Genomic DNA, 22,697 nt, shown 5'->3' with positions numbered 1-22,697 from the left:
AGGAGATCAAACAAAATTATTCGAGTTATTTTTGAAACAATTTCTAACTGCGGCGCGGAGAACGAGAAGAGAGAAAAACAAAATAAAATTTGCCACGCTTAGTTTAATATAAGTTGATGTGTGTCGATACAGGAAATGAATGAATTCTGGATACACACCTTAAGTCGTTCCTATTCTATCAACGGATCCTCTAGTGTGAAGATAACGACATTTTCGACATGATGACGGGAAACTAAGAGACGAATCGACAAGAAAACTCCAGGGTGAATTTAATCTAGAGACTCGTGTGTTTGTGGATTTTCAAGTAGTGTTTTGGTATTCCTCGTGGATCGGCCCGTCTCATCAAGACAGAGAGGTCGCGTTTGTATCAGGGATAACGAACCTAAGATAAAGTCCTCCTGATAATGGAGACCGGGATTACTTTATAATTCCCCGTATAACCCATTTTTGTTTGTGTTACACATTTTTAATTTAGGGAGGTGTTTGCTAAATCCGGCACGCACCACCCGACTCTCTTGTTGATTGGATATTTAGCCATTAAAACCCTTGCATATCATAATCCGTTTTTATTTTTTCCAAAATAAAATACATATAAGTGTAATTTTTAAACTGTTAGGATTTGAACTGGAACCGCGGAAAATCGTCCCCGATCAATTCTCGGTTCGAATTCAATAACACTGTTACAGCAATACTCATGCGTTATATATACATTTAGTTAATTCTCAGAGTTATAATTACACAATATTTAAAATTATTTTTCGCTACATATAAATTTAATTTAGTTATAGTCGAACGAATGACAGTTCGGTCGTTCGACTCGCACTAATTAACCATCAATTGACCTCGTCGTCAACCTTACAACTTTTTCATCACAGGGATTTATTTTAAAGTAATGTGACATGAAGTACTGGCAAGATAAATTTTGCGAGACTGCAGCGATATGAAAAATATTGCAAACGGTAGGAACTAATATTTCCAAGTAAATAATTTTTTTCCAAAACTTACCTTGCCACAAATATTCATTCAGGACTTGGATTTCAAATAAGTGCATTATCAAAGTTAAACCTTAAGCGCTAATGTGTCTTCCTGATATGCACATAACACTTCGAGATAAGTTTTTTTACAATCTTCCCTAAAATTATAAACGTATTTTTTACAAACAGACTAGCCTTAAAATTTGGTATTCAGAAATGATAACATGATATTATATTGATCATAAGGAGAAATTTATCAATACAGTGACAGTCTGTGCTGACAATATTTAAATGCTCAATTCGCCTCGATGATTCAGTAACAAACTAAGTTTTTTCTTTTTTTTGAGGGAATGAAGCGTTTAAATTTACATTAGTCTATATGATGCTTAATATTATGGATAAAAATGGCCTGTTCGATGCCCGAAATGATAACGACTAGAAGAATGATTTGATTGTTGGAAACATTTATTAGTTAGATTATGTACAAGAGTAAATGGTTACACTTTTAACATAGATCCAAAATAATAATGTAAACTTATTTCTTTCCTCAAATTAGTGCCATACGAAACTACATTATACATAGAACAGAAACTTTAACAAAACAAATATAGCAGTTTTAAAGGAATGTAAAAAGCAACAGTATAACTGATATCACTTCACACAGGTGTCTTTGGCTTCCACGAATATCTGTTATTAGCGAAAAGCTGATAGAGAGAACACAATTACCTTGGAGATAATGCGAGTAAAAAACAACACATCGCGACGAGGGAAACGTGAGGAAGAAATGCTTTCCGACTTCCTGCAGCTGCAAAAAAAATACTTCAATTAATTTTTTATAACTTAAAACTGAAAGATACAAACATAATATCGGTCTATTTCTATATTGGTTTTGCCACATTTGTCATCCCAAGCATAATATAAAACCATAGTACGTCTTAGTATAATATATAAAAACCTTGTTGTAAAATAGTGCAATAATTTTCATATAGTAAATCTCAAATGGTTACTAAACGCGTTACGTATTTGAAAAATCTGTTGTACATGGAAGTCGATATTTTCTCTTTATTGCAAACAGAATAACAAAATGAAAGGCTCATTTAGAGGATATTTTAAGTAATTAACAAATTTTATTTCTGAAGTTTCTTCTGTATTGATTTATTATCTCCAAGTTATTCAACCGCGTAGTAAATAATTAAAGTGAAACTGGATCTTTGGAAGAAAAAAGCTGTTAATTTGTTAAAGCGTACTGGGAGGCTCTCTACCTTGTAAGTTTATGATTAATTAATGAAAATGGCTCCCCAGATTCCTTTGGAAAGAATTTCTGTGACTCTTTGATACATTGTGTACTGCAGACACGTATTAATAATCTTATCTAAAGTAATATAAAAAATTAAATAGCACCACTCTTCGACTAACACTGAAACTCAGAAGTAATCCTGTCAAGGTGATAATTTTCGCTTGCCGCTTCTGGACGACTAATATAAATGTTAATATTTAATAATTTTGTGCATTGTTCTGCAAAATTTCTACAATTTTTAGAGTAACAGAACGAGAAACTAAATAAGCAAAAGATCTGTATATATAACATACCCGGGGATCAGAAAGTGCGCACTCTTGATATTATATTAACTATAAGCTGTGGAGTTCTTTGACAAGGATAGAGTAAAATTATTTTCCAGCTGAAAAATATTCGGTTTTTGAAGAACAATGTAACACTTGACTTGTTCAAAGAAAACACCCTGTATATTTTTTAGATAATCTACCAGTCCGTTTAAAAGGCTTTACAACCATATCATATTTTTGAACTTCTGTTAAGACATTGCCAACTTATTCCAATTATCTTGAATTTTTTGAGAACAAAAAAAATTCGTGACTACATTCGTGTCACAGTATTTATAGATAAATAACTAAAGATATGCGCTTTGTTGTAGTATCAAGGAGACTGAACTTAGTATACAGAAACTTTACTCATTTCTCAATGTTTTAATGTAGAACAACCTGTAATTTATTACTTCACCTTACTCTGGTTTGATTTTTATTTTTACTTAAATTAAATATTGTCTATCCCAAAAGTGGAAAAGGTTTCTAATTTTTGAAACTTAAAATATGTTTGCAAGTCATAAGGGAGCAAAATTTACAGGGTGAGTCGCTGAGCGCAGTCCACAATATCTCATAATTATTATTAGAGGCTAAACTTGTAGGGTTATTTGAGGACTATAGCCTAAAATTGTTTTTAACCATAAAGAATATTCCGTTTTTACGGCGTAACACACAACTTGGATTGTTTAAATTAAATACCGTATATATTTTGCCCATATTCTGCTTAGCCTCTTCCTAGGCTTTATAACTAAACCTTATTTTGGAAATTCCGATGCGACGTTGCCATGTTATTTCAATTTTCCCAAAATTTTTTAACAACGGAAGGGATCTCAAAAAAAAGCAATTGATATTTTCCTAAAAAAAATTACCACTTTGAAGATGTTTTAAATGTCTTGTTGTGAAAGAAAGACTACCTACATTAAGAAAAAACTTGGTCGCTCCTGAAGTACAATGAAACCTATCCAGAATTTTTGTGTTGACCTTTTGACGTCATCAACATTTTTTCAAGGACACGTATATCAACTTGGATTGATGCAGTGTAATACTACAGTATTGTATTCTCAAAATTTTCTGAGAAAAGGGAGTGAGCCATTCCTGATTTATTAAATAAAATAAACTGACTCATTCACTAATTTTTTTTTTGAGCCACCTGTCTAAGCAAATCTAAAAAAAGTGAAGGCAATGACAAATCATAGGTGAACACACATTACATTTTGGGTTGAATTTATTTTTTGGGGGCCATAAACAGATATATTTTGATTAACAATTTACCATGCCTACAATAACTTTAAAATGTCTGCAAAATTTCAAAGTATTCAGTTTGGCAATTCTTGATTTATTCAATAAAATTACTGATTCATTAATTTGTTTAATTCACCCTGTATAAGCAAATCTAAAAAATATTAATGCAATGATAAATTACAAGTATAGATTGATCATTTATTTAGCAAAATTTTGAGATTGCGTTATCAACTTTTTCATTAAAAATTTATCATCCGTATCATAACTTTAAAACATCTGCAAGATTCCAAAACGTTCGGTTTTTCAGATACAAAATTAAACTGCAAAATGTTCTTCTGTAATTTTGACTTTTTTCCAAAAATCTAGATGTTTCGGGTAAAACTCAACACGGAGTTAAAAACTACGTGTGTATGACTATGTGATTTTTTTACAATTTAAAACCCATTTACTATGTCCAATTTTGAAGTGATGTCATCACATTATTGATAAGGATGACAAGGACAAATTTTGGTTAGCGTATTACCATCTACATGCTGTTCCTAATGTAAATACAAACTTGACAACAATTGGCCCAGCACATTCAGAGTTTATCTGTCTAATAAAAATTCGAAACGGCTGATAGACGGACAATTGGACAGACGGACAGACAGACGAGATCGGGGACCCAGTTCTTCGTATTGTAGGGGTCATGAAAGGTCGAGAAAACGTAAAAGTAGAGAATCGGTTGACGGACTCGATTACAATACTTCTTTGGCTTACGTTCGGGAAATAAAAATGGCAAAATTGAAGCCCCACCCACCCGCCCTTTCTCAATTGGAATGATTTTTTTTATTTGTCGTGAGCCGGGGGACGAAAATTAAAAAAATAAAGTTATCGTGTTGTTCAAAGAAAACTATATGGATTAAGTAATAGAGAGAGCCAAAGCGTAAGCTCAACCTATACCCGCTTTGATCTCAATTGTGACCAATTTTTCATTCGTTGTCAAACCGAGGGGCCTAATTATAAAATTCTAATTTCTCTACAAAAATTTACCATTGTGGTCATGTTTTATGTTTCTTATTGTGAAAATAAGACTACGTACGAGCATATTAGGAAAAAAAGGGTAAAATATGAAAAAACTGAAATATAGATATTTGAAAATTGTACAGTTTTAGAAGTTTCTCATAAACACCCTGTATCTTAAAATTTGATTGAATTGGTACTACAGTAAAGTGCGTACCTTTATTTCTCTCCACAGATTTTAAAAATGACTTTACTGCGATTTTTTTGCAAACCTTTCCATCGCAAGAAAATTGCCTAAGAAGAGATCATCAAAATATGTAAAAATTGTGTTTCAGTAAAAAAAATAATAAGTTGTCCGTAAAAACTGACTCGTACAATTTTTATCTTCGACTTTTTTTCTAGTAATTAATGAAATAGCGATGAATGTGTAAAATATAAAAAGGGATAGATTAGGTTGGTATGGCGCAGAGTTGTTATGATATATTTAACAAATGGCTGTTATGACATATTTTTGACGCGAGTGTTAACACAGAAGTAAATAAATACAAAAGTAATAAAACTGATAAGCAGTCTTCGGTATAGCGCAAGTGATACTCATTGCCGACCGATCGCCAGCGCTATTGCAGTGGCCTACATCTTCGGGTATTTTTAATAAGAATTAATACTTTTTCTAGGTTTTCCGCAGTTATAATACGAGTTCTCCTAGATGTTAAAATTGTTTTAAAAATTAAAAATGACTGTTCAATATCACAGTTTTCGTGATAATCTTGATCAAATAAACCCTGAACTGCATCAAACGCCACTGAGGATGAGAGTGCACAGTCGGCCAACCAAATTTATTGTACAACGTCGCGCCGTCGTATTTAATATTTGTCTGATTGATTCCCCATCACTTCGGCTATGCCTAACTTTGCTGATAACAGTGATAAGATTATACTAATTTTTCCAGAAATCAGAAGAACTGAAACGAATTGTTAAGCGTTTTCAATGAATGTTATACTGCTATCTTAATATCGAGCTATACATTAGATCGTATTCGTCCTATCTTGTTAGACAGAATTTTCCTCGTTCTTGAAGTACAATGAAACAAATCTAGTGTTTTAGAAAAAAAAAAAAAACGTATATAGACAATTCCAACCACAGTATAAAAAAAATTAAAGCAGTCCATGGGGGGACCCACCGAACACGCGACGGGATAGGATTCCCAACCTTGGTTTTACGGATTTGAATTTTTTCCTGAAATCCTAGAGTAACAAATCAAGGCGACTTCATAAACCACAAGTACAGAAGTACGTTGTATCTTAAGGAAAATAGCCCTATTTTCACGTAAATCTAATCTGATATAAATTTTATGAATGTATTAAGGAATACAAAGATTGTAAAACAAAAAAAAAACTTAAACGTAATTCACTTCCATCGAAATGGTAGGTATGAATTTTTTATCCACAAAAACATAGCGACCTTGAGTCATAATAACAAAAAATTCATAAATTAACAAAAACATGAACCAAGTAAACATATACAATGCTATTATTTTCCACGCTTCAGTACAATTTGTATTAAATATGTATTTCTAAATTATAGCGCACCCAACCAAGAATACCTAAATTCAAATGTGACCACTTAGAGATTCCATGAACGTTTAAACCCGACAAATTAAACCCCTAGTGTTTTTGACACTTTGAAACCAGAAACTATAAAAACTCTCTTGTGAAGTGATTTTTTCAGTAAATAAAATCCTCGTTAGCCTCATCCATTTCCCGCTTTTCCTGAATGAACATCTAAATTTTTATTTCGCGATAAGTGTGCACGATTGAGGTGTAAAAGCCGCACCAGAAAGAATCACGTCACAGAGCAAGAATTACGAGCCGACTCGTATTATCCTGCGTTGATAACATTGTCCTGGCGACGACGAACACGTGTGTTGATAGTATCGCAAGAGTGTAAGGATGTCATCCTTTCCCCTCTTTTAGATCCTCGTGCATGTCGTAAATTTTGAAGAAAGCGGTTGGTGCAGTGCAGGAAATTTATTTATGAATACTTTTGGCCCGTTTCCAATAAAACATGTTTCTGTGAATTTCGTCCTCATGCAGGTAGATCGATAATCTGATCATGAAATTATAAAATACGAGCGAAAAATTTATGGCGTGCACTCAGTTAGTTTCAAAGCTCAATCAAAGTAAATGCTGTGGGACGCAAGTTGTCAGTGCTGCGTTTGATGTGAAAAGGTTCATATGGTGTCATCGGAGAGGGTTTACCGCGATAAAATAAAATAAATTTTTTCAAGAGTATAATCAACTGTAGCGTTATTGAGTTTTTGCGATGTTTTTTGTTTGTTGTTTGTTTGGATAGACGTTTTCTTCAATTTTTGTTTTTGCAACACCGCATGAAGTACACACATTGGTGAAACATGAAACCAATTTAATAACGCAGAGTAATAAAAATTTATCAAAACTAAAGCAGACAGTTTTAAATACTGTCTGCTCTCAGGTTAAAAGAGTGCAAAAATTAAATATAACAATATTTTGGGCTATTAAATTGATAATAATAAATAGTCTCCTTTTTCAGCATACCTCAAACCATTTCGATAAAAGTTAATTTTTACGTCCATTTCACACCTTCATTTCTTATAACTAGAGAGCGGATTTTATGAAATTTGCATATTCGTTATTTTTTGCATATAAGTCTTGATATTTAATATGTGCACGAATCATGCTAGCTAGAAATGAATATAGCTATAAAAAAATTGCATATTTGCATATATTTGCCTTCTGCTGCATATTTCATGTAACGGGTGCATATTTTGCATTTTTATCAATTTTTGTGCTAATTAAAAAAAAAAAATTGGCCATTCTATTGGCATTTATCTAGAAAGACGAGATTTCATTAATCATGTTGCAAATATTGTCCTGAGCTTCAACTACCTCGGAAAGGTTTGGGTTTTATGGTAGTTTGGAGAAACTACTGGGTGTTAATTCATCCTTCTAGGTAAATTCGGGCTCTAGATAATTACTTTTGGAAATACCGTTCATTCCCAATATTTTTGTTCGATAAGTGTATTAATAGTATGTTTAATGGTGGTCGAAGGAACGTTACCTTGTTATTTTTCATTGCAAGTTTGCATTGAAAGCATTTAAAGCAATTTAGGTGCGTCAATATGTCGAAGATAACTCAAATTAATTTAACTATAAACATTTTATTTATGTATTTTTTGTAATAAAACGTAAGCTCGGGAAACCTGTTTTTGTAATTTCTAAATAAATTTAGTTTGGTTATTACGTTTTTTTTTTTACTTTTGAAGCATATGCAACTGCATATCTCTGCATATATTCAGAAAGTTACAGCATATTTGCATAAATTTGATGCATATCATATGATCATATTTCCCAAAATTTTGCTGCATATTTTCCGCTCTCTACTTATAACAGCCACTAGAAACAGGATTTTTGTCCTTGCAAAGTTGCGGTTCTCTTAGACTTGATCGCCACTTAACAAAAATGATAACTATGCCAATAATTACGTAGTTGTAAACAATGTTTGAAAGGAAGTTCGATAGCATATTATCATCCAGATTCTTCCAGCGTTTAAAAAGTTTAACCTCTCTTTTCAACGAGAAAACTTTTAACAAGTATGTTCATAATCAATGTTCTCCAAAATCAAAGAAATAAATGAGCGGAAGTAAAGTTTTCTTTGAAGCCCTAGGAGACTTTTTTTGACATGAAAACGTCTCTGCAACCAGCAAGTAAGAAATATGATCGTGCTTGTGTTCCTACTTTTTAGGATCCACATCTGTCTTCATCGGACTTGCTGGTTGAAAAGTTTGTATGTATTGTTCAAATCAGCCTTGTTCTTTTTAAAGGTGGTATTCAAATTTATTTATCAATTTTCAGAACTAAGAAAACTAATAACAAAAATAACAATTTTAGAGAGAAAACCTAAATAACTGTATATTCACTAAATGATGACTCTCATTAAAAATGTAAATGTAATAGTGTAAAAAACACAAACAAAAATGTAAGCCGTAAAAATGCATCAAAAGTAAACAACACAAATCTACAAAAATGAATTCCAGTTTCTGAGCAGGAAAATGGAGTTTGGATATTTGAAAAAATAACTCAACAAAATTTAATTTGTAGCTTGTGACAAAATGCTCATATCTCATTCATGACGACCGAAGACAACAATAAATATATTCATAGCCTAAGGTGCAACACAAGGATGACGTCTACAGTCCAGAATTTTTACAACTTCCGGTAATGATAATGAGATTCCAAAAACCTAAACATAATAGTGTTGATCTAAGTTAGGTGGTCAGAATTCAACCACCATAAAGTGAATAAAAACAAAAAACAACCAATTGTCAATAGAATCAATACCAAGAACTACCGCTAAAAAAATCAGAAATTGACAATGAGAGATATTTAAGTAAAACAGTAAAACTTTCACTTCAATGCTGCACGAAAAATTTGTAGAAGAGTACAAAGCAGTTTGGAAGTTGAGATTATAAAAAGTATGAAATCCTACAGTTCTCAGAAATGGGTCCCGAATAATAAACGTAGTTGGTGACTTGAATGAATACTTACGAAAGAAATCTGGGGCATCACCATCGAAAAAACAATATAGTGAGATTAGAAAAATAGTAAACAAAGAGATATGAGAACACTGACTGCAGCGAGCCTAATCTAATGATTAGGAAAACTGCTTGTAAGAGAACGTTGCACTTGAGAGGATTTACGATAAAAAGGATTTTACTAAAGTTTTAAACAAATATTTGGCAAAATCAAAAAACTCAGAAGAAATTTGTAGCAAATAACAGACACAACATAATGTTGGCCTTCTCATATTAACAGATTTCCACTGTTGTGTATTCAAAGTTCTTCGTGTATCACTTTTCAACAATTTTTTGACACTTTTTATTATACATTTACAGATGCATTGAAGTTTGTAGTTCGTTAATGCTTGGTTTACGCATCCTGTGTTATTTTTGCATTTATTTGAACAAACTTCTCTTAAATCTACTAAAATCGTTAGAAGTAACACATTTCCCGTAGTGGAAACAAGGAAATCTCAGGATGGTTAATAATTTTTAATAGTTAACAAGGAAAGGCAACGATTCACAAACAACCAGGAAAATTTTATATTGTTCAAATGTTAAATATACAGAGTGTGGCAGATAAAATTAGGAGACCTCTTATTGCGACGATGACGGTCCGGAATTTCGCCGATCAAGTGTGGGGGTGGCGTGCCTCGGTGTTAAGCCGTGAGCCGACTAGTGCTGCTGAATAGAAACACGTCTGCCCGACCTGGGCTTATGTGGTCACCTACACGCCAACGGGGGTGCAGCCTTCGATCGGGACCCGCGGTGCTCGGGCGCCAGATCCCCCTCTCCGGAGAGAGGGAGGGAGCACCGGGGTTGCTGTAAAGCCGAAGACACGTATCTCCAGGTGATCTGGTGAGCGCCCGAGGAAACAAGAAATAAAACGGAGGAAAATTTGAAACAATAATCGGGTTTTTATTCCCTACAGGTACACGGCAAAAAAAATCGCGCGGGGGCGGTACTGCGACCTGAGAAGGAAGCGCGGCGATGGAAAACGACGCATGCTCGACGGTTTCGGTTTCTTGCGGTAACGAAAAAAAAAGGTGACGGCGGCACGGGTTTTTTCGCTCGGGGGCGGCGATTCGAAAACGGTACTCAAACGGTACTTACGATCGGTTCTTACAGGGGCTCTGCACTTTTTACAAACTACATCTTGAAAAATAGCCACAGCACCGGGTCAGACACTTCGAAATCCGTCAAGGCTTCAAGAAGGAATCCCCTTTTTCCGGCGGCGTTGACGCGGCGATCGCGGATTTACCCCCGGCTTTCCGTACGCGTCTTGGTTTCCTGTCCGCGAAAATTCGCTTCGTTACAATATCTTAGTTAACAGTTAGATATATTAAAATTCATTAAACGCCATTCTTATGTCGGTGCGACGCCAAGCCATGTTTTTTTTTTAATTACAACGTATAGATTTTGCAAATTTCAAAGGGGAGGAGTCCGTACAAATGCGGACAATATAAAAAATATTTAAAACATACATATGACGGGAAAAATGTAGTCTCAGTAATATGCTTATCTTCGAGTATTTATCTTTATAAGTACTTCGCAAGAATTTGACTATTGGCACGTTCAAACAACAAGCATTTGTCTCTTTCGAACACAAGAGAGGATCGATTAATTAAGCCACAATGGAGCAAAATGTTTCGGATACTGTTTTGGGTAACCAGCTGATCTTATGACAATTATTATTTTATTATTATTAAATATAAGCGAACGGGACATAACTGTATTTTTATATTTTCGACATGATGGGACAAACCGCAGCAGTTTCGGAGATTACCTATATAATTAAAATTCAGATAGACGGATGGACAGACAAACAGACAGACGGAAACGGGCGACCTATTTTTTCGTATTCCAGGGATCATTAAACGCCGAAAAACATTACAGTGGCAACTCGTCCGACATACTCGATTACGATACTTCCTTAGCTTACTCTCGGGAATTAGAAATTAAAGTTTAGTGAAATAAAGCATAATTTCACCAAAAATGAGTAAATCTGTGGCAAAAAGGTCATTTAAGCATATATTAGAACCATCGTCCTTCACAATAAACATAAAACTTCTTATTAATTCGAGATTATTATATAATAACGTATGACGAGTTAAAAAGAGCCAAATCTTCCCAATTTATTTTTTAATCTTCTAAATCAGACGCCACAAAAAAATATGTAAGGATCTTAAATCTGGACTGCGAGCTGGCTATCGAGTAGGGCCTCTATTATGAATCTAATTTTCATGTTTTTAGAATTAAAAATTAAATTAAAAGTGAGAAATTTTCAAGTAGTAGATGATCCATTAAAAATGTACAGGGTGTTACAAAACTGGTCCACTGTCCACTAACCCTAGGATAGGTTGTATCACTGTTTTTGAGCTAAGAAAAAATAATTTAAAAAGTCATTGGACCCCAATGTAGAAATAATAGGACCTCAAAGTTTAATTTTTCTTCGAAATATTTGACCATATCGTACTAGTTAGTGTTGAGTAGATACATGAAATCGATCTAATTTTCATTGTTCAAAATAATTTTTGGAAATATTATCCATAGTTTTTTCTTTTTATAATATTACAAAAACTTAAAAATTACTGAGAAAGGGTGGCTAATTTTTATTTTTTTTTTGTAATCTGTCTATTATAAATCGTAAGCAAACGTCAAATTTATCAAAGGAATTTTTAATGATTTTTCTCGAAGTTAACTGTACCATTAAGTTAGTGCGCCGGTTTTTAATCACTCTATATATGTTGCAATTAAAAAAAAACAACTTCGCATACCAAATTAAGTTTCACCTTGCAAGTCAAAGACAATGGCGTTTATAAAATTTCAATATATTTATTCCTTTTCAAGATATAGGCGGCGAAATTTTATTTGGGACACTTGTATAGAGCGACGAGATATTATGAATTTTTGGTATTTACGGCTAGAATCTATAATTTAAGTATTATTTTCAAATGAATAGGCTGGTGGCTTTAAGGGTTACAGACGACAGTTATATATTTTTTTTTAATGGAACACCCATTCATAAAAAAAGGAAGAAAACCATGCGAGGGTGTTTTTTTCATCAATATATTTGCATTGTTAAGGACAATATTATAATATTTGAAATTCTCCAACTTCGCCATTTGTAAAGATAGGAGTTTTAGAAAGTTTTGGTTCAAACTTGTTTATGCTGATCTGGTGATTTCTAAATAAGGCACCTGTATTTTTAACACCTTGGAGCTTATCTATTACAAAAAAATATATATTGAAAACTTGATATATAATATAATCGGTTTCTTTTTTAAAAAGCAATCTAAGTCAATAAAAATATGTAAAATGTTATACTTGGGAAAATGCAGTATTGTGATTTTCAAAGCTGAGCTGTGATATTGAAAATAATTTTAAATTGTAACCCTAAATGAGTTTTATCAAACTGTATCAAATATTTTTAGCTTCGTTTCATAGAGAACGAATAATCCCCCACAGACAGACCGTTGTGACACAGTGCATATTATGATATGATTTAACTGGAAAGGTTTAGTGGTTCCTTGCACTGGTGTTAAGTACATAAGCCAAACTGTCATAACTCATAACCGTGATCAATTTTTAAAGGTTGGCCTTCAGATTCTGGTTTTATACGGATACTTTACACATGCGCTTAAAGGCCGTATCTTCACATCTGGGAATGAATTGATAGCTTGCAAAACATACTCGCTAATTACTCCGGATTTAAACTCCACTGTTTCCTTAAATTACCCGCATAAATTGTTTCACCTGAAGGTTTTATCACACTAGAAGTTGTTACTAGATAATGATTCGAAATGAACTCTCACACCCTGTAGGTTTTCTAGTTTTGTTTAATTCGCATTGTTTTGTATTATTTGTAAGGAATAGCTGTTAACTGGATGCATTTTTGCTCTCGGTTTGTAAAAATGCGGCAACAAAATCTAAAGCTTGAAATTTCCTTGAAAAGTTGCCAAAACAGTAATTGCCCTCTCATTTTACAAGTCAAACTAAAGATGCAAAACTATCACCAAATTAAAAACAGACATGGATCGTTGATATCAATATTACTGGAATTAAAAATATCAGCAAAATTGATAAAACAGTCAAAAATTGTCTCCCGAGTAAACAAATTAGATTAGGGACTACCTGATCTGGGTGTCCCAGTGAAAAAAAATGCACAAAAAACGATAGAAAGAAATGTAATTCCAGTCCAGATTTATCAAAAAGCATAGAAAGTGGGCTAAGCGACAGTTGTAGCAAATTCTTCACCATTAAGTAAGTCATCTATGAAAATTAGTATATCAAAAATCTATAAGCTGTGCTCTACTCTTCTTTTTTCTGCTGTAAGAGTATATCAAAGCGAATTTTTTGAGATATAATTTGCAAAGCTGAATATCAAAATGCATAAAACGTCAAAATCTCTTATTTTAAATTCGCTTCTACTCTATCGGTAGTTGCTATACCTTGCACTCTATCAGCTCTGGAACCAGCCGGAGCCACCGTGCCGCGACTTTCCAAGACCGAAGCTCTCTGCGGCCGCTCTCCTTCGACGCTCTCTTCATTGCTGCGTGAGTAAACGCTTTCGATGGACGCGACACACTTGAGCTTCATATCCCCACGCTTGAAGTGCTTATGACGCACCACGAATTCGAGGCCCAGGATGGTTGTTTCGAGGCCCTCGCGCCCTGTTATGATCTTCTTCTGCGGCTTCAGGAACTTGGGATCGGCCGGCTCTCCATTGATCATCCATTTCAAATTGGCGGCAGGTTTTGACCGGCCCGATGTGCAATTCACACGGACCGTATCGCCAACTTGATAGCGGGGACGGCCACCTGATATTCGAGGACCCTCTTCTGGTAATGCTGCGAACAGAAAGAACGCCTTAATGGTGCGGACCACGACCCGATAGTTTTAATAAAGTTTTACGCCGACGGCTGGGACGACGCGAGTGTGCTTGGAATGGGCTGCGTTTTCGAGGTGGCTGGTGATTTTAAAAGTAGATTTATTGGGTTAGTTAGTGGAAGAGGGAACCTTTAAGGGGAATTTCGGCGAGGTTTGCTCAAGGAGGCTCGAATATTATATAAACAACATTAGGTTTGCAAGTTTACATATAGAGGGAATAAATGATAATCTTAAGTGAGGCGGCGTGTGGCGGCATAGCATAACTGCAAATTTCTATATTTTTTTCTTAATGTGGCAAGCTTATTCCTATAAAAATAACTATACCGGCATGCGATCGTGGCGACACGAACATTTTGACTTATTTCCATCATTAATCTTACTTTATATTAATTTCACATTTGTTTTTATCCACTTCTGGTCACCGGTAAGCACCGACATTTTTTTCTCCTCACTAAAAACAGTCGGAAATGCCATTACCTTTTTTTGCTTAAGTGTAATCTGGTATTTTACAAATAATATACACAACTATTTTAAGAAACAAAATAGAGCTGAAAAGAATTTATTTTTACAGAAAAAACGTTAAAGGTAATGACTCGACAAAACAGAGCAACATCGCTTTATGGACCTTGGCCTGTGAACATGAAGGCCAGGAATTTACGTTGGCGATTATTGTTCTGAAAATTTGCCTTAAACCCACACAAGACAAGTATGGGGAAACAAAAGACCGTCTATAAACCACTAAACAGATGAAGAAGTATCTAAAGCACAACTGTGGTATTTGCATTTTTTCGGCGAAAAACTTGAAGTGACAACATTTCACTGTAGCCTGCGAGCTAAATAATGCGAATGACCTCGCTCAGCTCCGTTGACTAATGTACTAAAGCTCCAAGAATTTACACGCATGAGTGCGGGGGCTAGTTATGAATTATTGTTCTTTTAATATTAATTTTATGTCAAATTTGGATAAGTACAGGAAAAGCGCTATTGTGGCAAGAGAAGATTACTTGACTCCACATGAAAAACTGGTGGTGTAGTTAATAACCATTTAAACATTTAACCAAGCGATTAAACCCTAGACAAAAACGTAAGTTTTTCTTAATTTTTTTAATTTTTGTCAAATTTTTATCATGGTTCCGAATACGTGGCATTACGTTATTTATATACACATCAAGATGATTTACATGTATACATATACATAAAAGACTAACCATCCCAACAAAAGAAATCCATGAGATAAATAAAGGTACCCGCTTTGTTGTGGTATAAATGAAATTAAATTTTCTTGTACAGAGTGTTATATATTTTTTAATTATCAAAATTTTCAAATAACGTAATTCCAGTTTTATCAAACGGAACATCTATTTTGTTAGTGCGTCTTATTCTATTTTTAAATAAGTGTTTTTTACATCTAAAGTTGATGGTTAGTGCGACTTTTTACTTTTTTAAGAGACACGTCGACGTATTAGGACAATAAGAATAAAATAGAGTAAGATACAAGAATAAAATACAGGGTGCTTCATTTGAAAAAACTGAAATATCGATATTTAAAGTATAGATTTTTTTAACACTCATACACTCAATATATTAAATTTTTATTTAACTGACAACATAACAAAATACGTACCTCTATTTATCCCTCCACAAAATATTGTAAAACAGACTTTAAAAGTAACTCTATTGAAATTTTTTCTGAACTCTTCCATTGCCACAAAAATTTAAGTAAATTGAAATAACGTGGCAACGTCGTATCGGAATTTCAAAAGTAAACTATGTTTACAATGCTCAGAAAGAGGCTAATGAGAATATATAAAAATATGTAGTGACTCGTTTAAAAGAACTAAGTTATGTGTTACGACTTAAATACATAACATTCTTCTAGTTAAAAATCATTTCCGAACATAGTCCTCAAAGAACCGTACAACTTTGGTCTCAGACCCTTTTTTCTATCCCTAATAGTTAATGAGATATCAAGTATCGCGCACTTAGTGACTTACTCTGTGCATTCAAGAAAAATTAGTGTGATGAGTTTAGATTTTATTTGTGTATCGCTTAGAAGAAAAAAACCCGTCGAGGTTTTTTGTCACATAAAGTTAGTTTTTTGGTCAAAAATGTTACGAAAAAAATGTGGTTCGGCAATAAACTACACGAATCGACATTTTAAATTATCTTTATAAACATTAAGGATTTACTCAGCAAACTTTTGAGGGTAGGTCTTCAAAATTTTCGTAGGAATAGAAAATTTTGGTAGGAATAGAGAAACGTAACGATCTATCAAGCAGCTCATAGAATCACAAAACATGTCCCAAGTTTCAGTGCAATTGATTGAATGGTGTTTATGATAAATTACAAGATTTTGTTGTATCACTTTTATTTATTTCCGAAGCGTAAGTTAAGGAAGAATTCCAATAGGATCCCTGGGGCCACTAGCTACTTTCACGTCACTGTCTGTTATCTGTATCGATTTTTATTAGACAGATAATTTTATTAGTCTAATAATTTTTATTAGACAGAAATTGCCACCCAATTACGATAATTAATCAAATTTCTTGAAGAAATATACTATCGTGGTCTGGATGGTCTGTTGAAGTTACTACGCTTTCCATTTTGCTCAAGATAAGTGCATTGTTTAGATCGGTTGTGTTTATTGTCCTCAGGCTTGAGGCTTTTTACCTTCCACTATCAGTTTCATTGCTTGCGCTAAGCTGATAGCCTATATAGCCGTTTTTCTAACACCATATACGAGGGACGTGTAGTTTATAGTACGTTGTATTACGTTAGATCTATTGCTGTAATTTTTGCTAGCACGGCTTATTGTTTGCTTTGTTTCTTTTTGTTTCCTTGCAATGGCTGATAACTGCTTAAGTTGTAGTAGAAAATTTGGATCTCGGGAGGCGCGTATAACATGTTTTGCTTGTAAAAAAATCTTTCACGCGGCCTGTGCCAACATCGCAAAATTTGATTTCCAAAGATTTACTGATGGTAACTCCTCATGGCTTTGTAAGAAGTGCTCCGATAGTGGTTCTGGAGATAAGAATTCGCAGACCTCAACACCTGAGCCGTTAAATACTACTCATTTCCATGCTATCATGAATAAGATTCAGCAATTATGCAAGGAAGTTTCCACTTTAAAAACTCCTCAAATGGCACTATCTAATGATGTTGCTAAATGCAATGCAACACTTGTAGCGCAAACAAAAATTTTACAAACTCATACTGAGCAACTGACTGCCGATGAAAAATCAATTGCTGACCTTCAGTCGGCCAATAAAGACCTTTCGGTACGTGTTGATGGTGTCATTGACACATTGGAATCATTTAATCGGGATGTGAGGGCTTCTCCTTTTAGTGCTGACTTAGCTTCTTCAACAGATTATGTCATAAGTGAAGCTGTGGAACAAGCTCCCAGATCCAATAACATTATTATCTATGGTATCACTGATACAGACAACACCGAGCTTGACAAGGCAGTTGTTTCCAGACTATTAGACTGTTTTGCCATCGATCTACTTACCGTCGCCTCTTTTAGCAGGATGGGCAATTTCTCCACGTCAGCTAAGAAGCCTAGAGCTTTAAAAATAATGTTTACCAACTCGCAAGTGGCTAGAACCATTCTGATAAAGAGGGTGACATGTTTATCCAATACGGAGTTCTCTAAATTGCAATTATCAGATGATAAAACCCCAAAACAATTATCTTACTTTAAATCTTTGAGAACTGAACTGAAGAGTCGTCAGGAAAAATGTTAAAACAATATCACTATCAAATTCATCAAGGTGTTCCCAAAATTATTAATATTCCAAAAAACTAACTGCTGCTAGTGTTACTAAATTGACACGTACTTATACTAATCTTTGTTCTCTTCCAGCTAAATATAACGAATTCTAGCATATATTCAACTTTCTAAACCTTCAATAATTCTAATCTCCGAAACGTGGCTTCATCTTGATTATACTGATCCAATTATAACCATTCCTGGGTATACTATTTACAGGGCAGATCGCGCAGATTATAATGGTGGTGGTGTTTGTGCCTGTTTGAATAATTATATTATCTCGTCTTTTTTGGTGTCAACTGTTAATATTTCCACGCCTACTACTGAAGCATTATCGATATTATGCAAATCTTCTACCCTGTCCTTTGTAATCATCTGTGTCTATCGTCCCAAATACGCTACTGCTGAAGATGACGCCATTTTATATAATAACATCCATAATGAATTATTACAGTCAAATTGTCATAATCATTTCATATTTGGAGACTTCAACTTCCCTATGATTAAATGGGATACTGGTACCTGTCCGGATTCTGTAGGTCCTTCTAAATTTATTGAATTTCTTCATAATAACAATTTATCTCAACTTATAGACAGACCTACTAGACACAGAGACTGAGATACTCCCTCAACTCTTGATTTATTACTAACTAGTGATCCCAATTTGATTTCCACTCTCGATTTTGATCCTCCCATTGGTAAATCTGATCATGTTGTCGTTAAAGACCATCAGCTATAGCAATAAACAGAAAGTGATTGGGTATAAACGAGTGATACATTTTCCTAAAGTGGAGCGAGATAAAATGCGGTAAACTGGGAGACTTCGTTCTCACAACAGACTCTTCCTCATTGCTGGTGGTATTTTGTTGGTATCATTAATTCCTCTGTTACTTCCAACAGTAAGCTAAAACCATTTACCTACAACCCTGTTAAACCTTGGATTGATGATCCTGTTTTCAATCTCATTAAAGTTAAACGCAAATTATGGCACAAGTTTAAAAGAACTGGCTCCATAGGCGATTACAGAGCTCACAGAGCATTTTCCAATGAATTATCTAAAATGATCTTTAATAAAAAAAAAACATACGAGGAAAATCTCATATAATATAACAAAAACAATTTTTTTAAATATGTTAGATCGTCTTTAAGTTCCAAAGTTTCTCATCCTATACTTACAACGAATGATGGAAAGGTTACAGATGATAAGGCCCTCATTGCTAATATGTTTGTTGAAGCATTTACCAAATCTTACACCAGTATTTCCAAGTCTGTGAGTTACCCTAACATTTTATCTATGAGAATTACTCGCTTACTTCAATAATCTTTGATTCCAAAACGGTTGAAGATCTCTTGAATAAGATAAAAATATCAACATCTCCAGGGCTTGATCTTCTCTCGCCGCTACTACTTAAGAGTTGCTCTCGATCCTTGTCATTACCTCTGTCTTTAATCATGCAAAAATCTTTTAATGAGGGTTGTTTGCCAGATGTTTGGAAAACCGCTTCAGTCACTCCTATATTTAAGAAAGGTGATAAACTTGACGTTAATAATTATAGACCCATTAGTTTAAGCCCTATTGTTAATAAAATTATGGAACGCATAATTGTTACTAACATGTATAGATTTTGCGCTCAACATAATATAATACCTAAAACGCAACATGGATTTATGCCAGGCAGATCAGTCGTTACTAATCTTTTAATCTGCATTAATGATTGGACCCTTGCTCTCAACAATAATCATCCGATTGATGTCATATATTTAGATTTCTCGAAAGCATTTGATAAAGTAAATTTTGTGTACGTGTTGGGGATCATTTCTCAGAGTTTACTGCGGTTTCTAGTGGGGTCCCACAAGGTTCCGTCCTTGGACCATTACTATTTCTAATTTATGTTGCCGACCTTCCTCTGCACGTTAAATGCAAAATTTCTTCTTTTGCGGACGACAGTAAATTATATGGTAATCCACTTTCCGATTATGCACGGTTGCAAAACGATCTCGATCAGATCTCCCTCTGGTGCGCTAGTTGGCAGTTGACACTAAATGAGACTAAATGCTTGGTCCTACACTTGGGAAAGAATAATCCTAAATTGAATTATACCATTAATTCTGTAATTTTAACCAGTTCGGATTCTTATTGTGATTTAGGTGTCACTATCTCTCATGATATGTCGTGGTCACTACATATAATTTCAATATGTAAGAAAGCAAGATCAATGCTATTTCTAATCTCAAAGGCCTTTAAAACACTATCCCCATTCGCATTTGTTCGCCTTTTCTGTCAATATTCTCGTCCACTTTTTGAATATGGATGCATAGTCTGGAGTGTAGATTGGATCAAAGATCTCAACCTTATTGAATCCGTTCAGAGATTAGCAACGAGAATTCCTTATGGCTACCACCGTCCATCTTACGAAGAACGACTCTCTAACCTAGGTATCCTAAGTCTTGCAGATCGTCGTAATAGAGGTGACTCAATTTATATGTATCGTATACTTCACGCAAATTTTAATTGCGATCTTTCTTATATGTTACCTTTGGACCGCGACGTAAGGCTAAGAGGTCATGCGTTTAAGCTAGCTAAGCAAAGTGTTCAGATAAAATGCCGCCAAAACTTTTTTGCAAATGGATCCTTCGACGCATGGAATGGTTTACCTTCTTCTGCTGTCACTGCACAGACTCTGTCATCTTTTAAGAAAGAAATCGATACAATTCTTTTTCAATGTTGAACAAAAATCTGTCTACCTATTTTATACATATCACCCGATAAAGACTATTATAACGTTGGGCTCATAGAAATTAATTTTTCTTGCCCAATTTTTTGTTAACTTATAATAATAATAAATTGTTGGCAAATTTTGCATATATGTTATTAATATTGTGTAGATCTCCACCAACAATTGATGACATCCCCTGAATTTCTTTTTTAGTAGACGCCATTTAAATTTTTATATAATAACATACTCCTATACTTAAGGTTCATGAATCGTCCTCTTTTTTTACACCAAGGCAATCAGATATTCAAAAAAAAAATCCTAATTGCATTATTACATTACTGCACCTATTCTCTCGAAAACTTTAGTACACGATAATGTTGCGCCCGACTATATTTAATAATAATTAATTTAGATTTATCACAATGATAACTACTTACCTAAAACAATATTCAGAATGTTTTCCTCTTTTATTGTAGTGTAGTTAACAATTTTAGTCTACTTTTTTGTTTGTTGTTGCGGGTTTGTTATTTACCCTACTGCACAGCACTCTTTTTTATCTGCATCTTAAGAGCCCGCACACATCTTTATTTTAACTAGAGGTATTGTCATAAAAAAAATAAATAACATTCGCAAAATTATTTTTAATAATTAAGGAAGTAATGTCTAAATAGCTTTAGACCTATTTCTTTGCGAATAATCTGCTACATCTTTATATGGTTAAAAATATGAGTAAATTAGGATAATATTTTGATAGGACTGCTATGGCAAATAAATTTTCAAATTTTTCTTGAACAATTCCGCATTTTTTCCAAAAATCTAAATTTTGATGACCACTTAAACATATATGTACATGATAATCATAAAATACACTCAAAATTTGTCTGATTGTATAATATAATAATCATTAATCACCAACAAACAAATACACATATGAAAACGGGAGACACACTCTTTGATATTCTAGGAATCTAGGAGCTACCTTAGAAGTACATGAACTTTATTAAACGTTCACCAAAAGAACGCTGTTATAATACTTCCCTAACTTACCCCTGGGAAATATAAAATACAAGTAAACAGTATAAAAATAAAAATTAAGCGGGTGTATATTTCACGTTACAAATATATTGAATTAATTAAACGTCTCAACTAGTGCAAAAAGGTTTTCTTATAGAACGCTTTTATGTAGTTAATTCTTCAATCTACAGAAACGAAAGAAAAAAAAAACAAGAGAAGAAGAATTACAACACGTAGCTCCATTTATTGAGAAAAGATCTACGACACAAGAGTGCCACACGAACTTTACTTAGGAAGCTTCAGGCAAATTAAGGATGGATTTATATACGTTGGCGGCGATTCAAGACCTGCACGAAGGAATTGTTACATATATCAACGTTGTAAAAGAATTGTCAAACTTAGTAATCATCAAAATAAGTTAAGGCAAAATATATAGGTAGACATGTACATATTTATATTTAATTTGCAAGTGGAGCGCAACTCATAGGACTGGAAATAGAGTTTTGAAGAAAACAGGGTACCAGTATATGAAGGTAATTTTTTGGCTTTTGTTACACAATAAGCGTGGCTGGATGAGACCGAGCCCGCTCCTGCCCAGCTTCAATTTCGTGAGAACTGTCCATCAGTTACTTCTGGGTTCCGGTTGACTAGGAAAAATGTTGGACTATCCGGTGGGGCTTGGGCCAGATAGGTGTGCAACATCGAATTTGGAAAGCTGTTTTACAGACTACACTAGTCTTGGTGAAATGTACAAGACATATATTCAAAGTAAAAAGCTTACTCAGTTATTTATAACTATTAATAATAATAACAGTGAATAAAATATCTCCTAGCTGTGTACAGAAAGTAAACAATGAACATCTAACACCTTCGGTCGAATCTGCAGCAACAAG

The 22,697-nt window shown here is 34.0% G+C and overlaps 1 protein-coding gene across 1 annotated transcript in view; it reads right to left on the bottom strand.

Moving 5' to 3' along the window:
- Positions 1-551: 551 nt before the first annotated feature.
- LOC135129166 (uncharacterized) overlaps positions 552-22,697 on the bottom strand; it is a 301,564-nt gene continuing 279,418 nt past the window's right edge. The window contains exons 4-5 of the mRNA XM_064056277.1: positions 13,863-14,261; positions 552-1,779 (exon numbers count right to left, since the gene is read on the bottom strand). Of these exons, the coding sequence (XP_063912347.1) occupies positions 1,697-1,779; positions 13,863-14,261 (482 nt within the window). The 3' untranslated portion in view covers positions 552-1,696. The remainder of the gene's footprint in view (positions 1,780-13,862; positions 14,262-22,697) is intronic.

The sequence above is a fragment of the Zophobas morio genome, unplaced genomic scaffold, assembly GCF_036711695.1.
Source record: "Zophobas morio isolate AGI-343-1 ecotype UQ-CSIRO unplaced genomic scaffold, CSIRO_AGI_Zmor_V1 ptg000002l, whole genome shotgun sequence".
Lineage (NCBI taxonomy): Eukaryota > Metazoa > Arthropoda > Insecta > Coleoptera > Tenebrionidae > Zophobas > Zophobas morio.
This window is presented reverse-complemented; position numbering and strand designations above follow the sequence as displayed.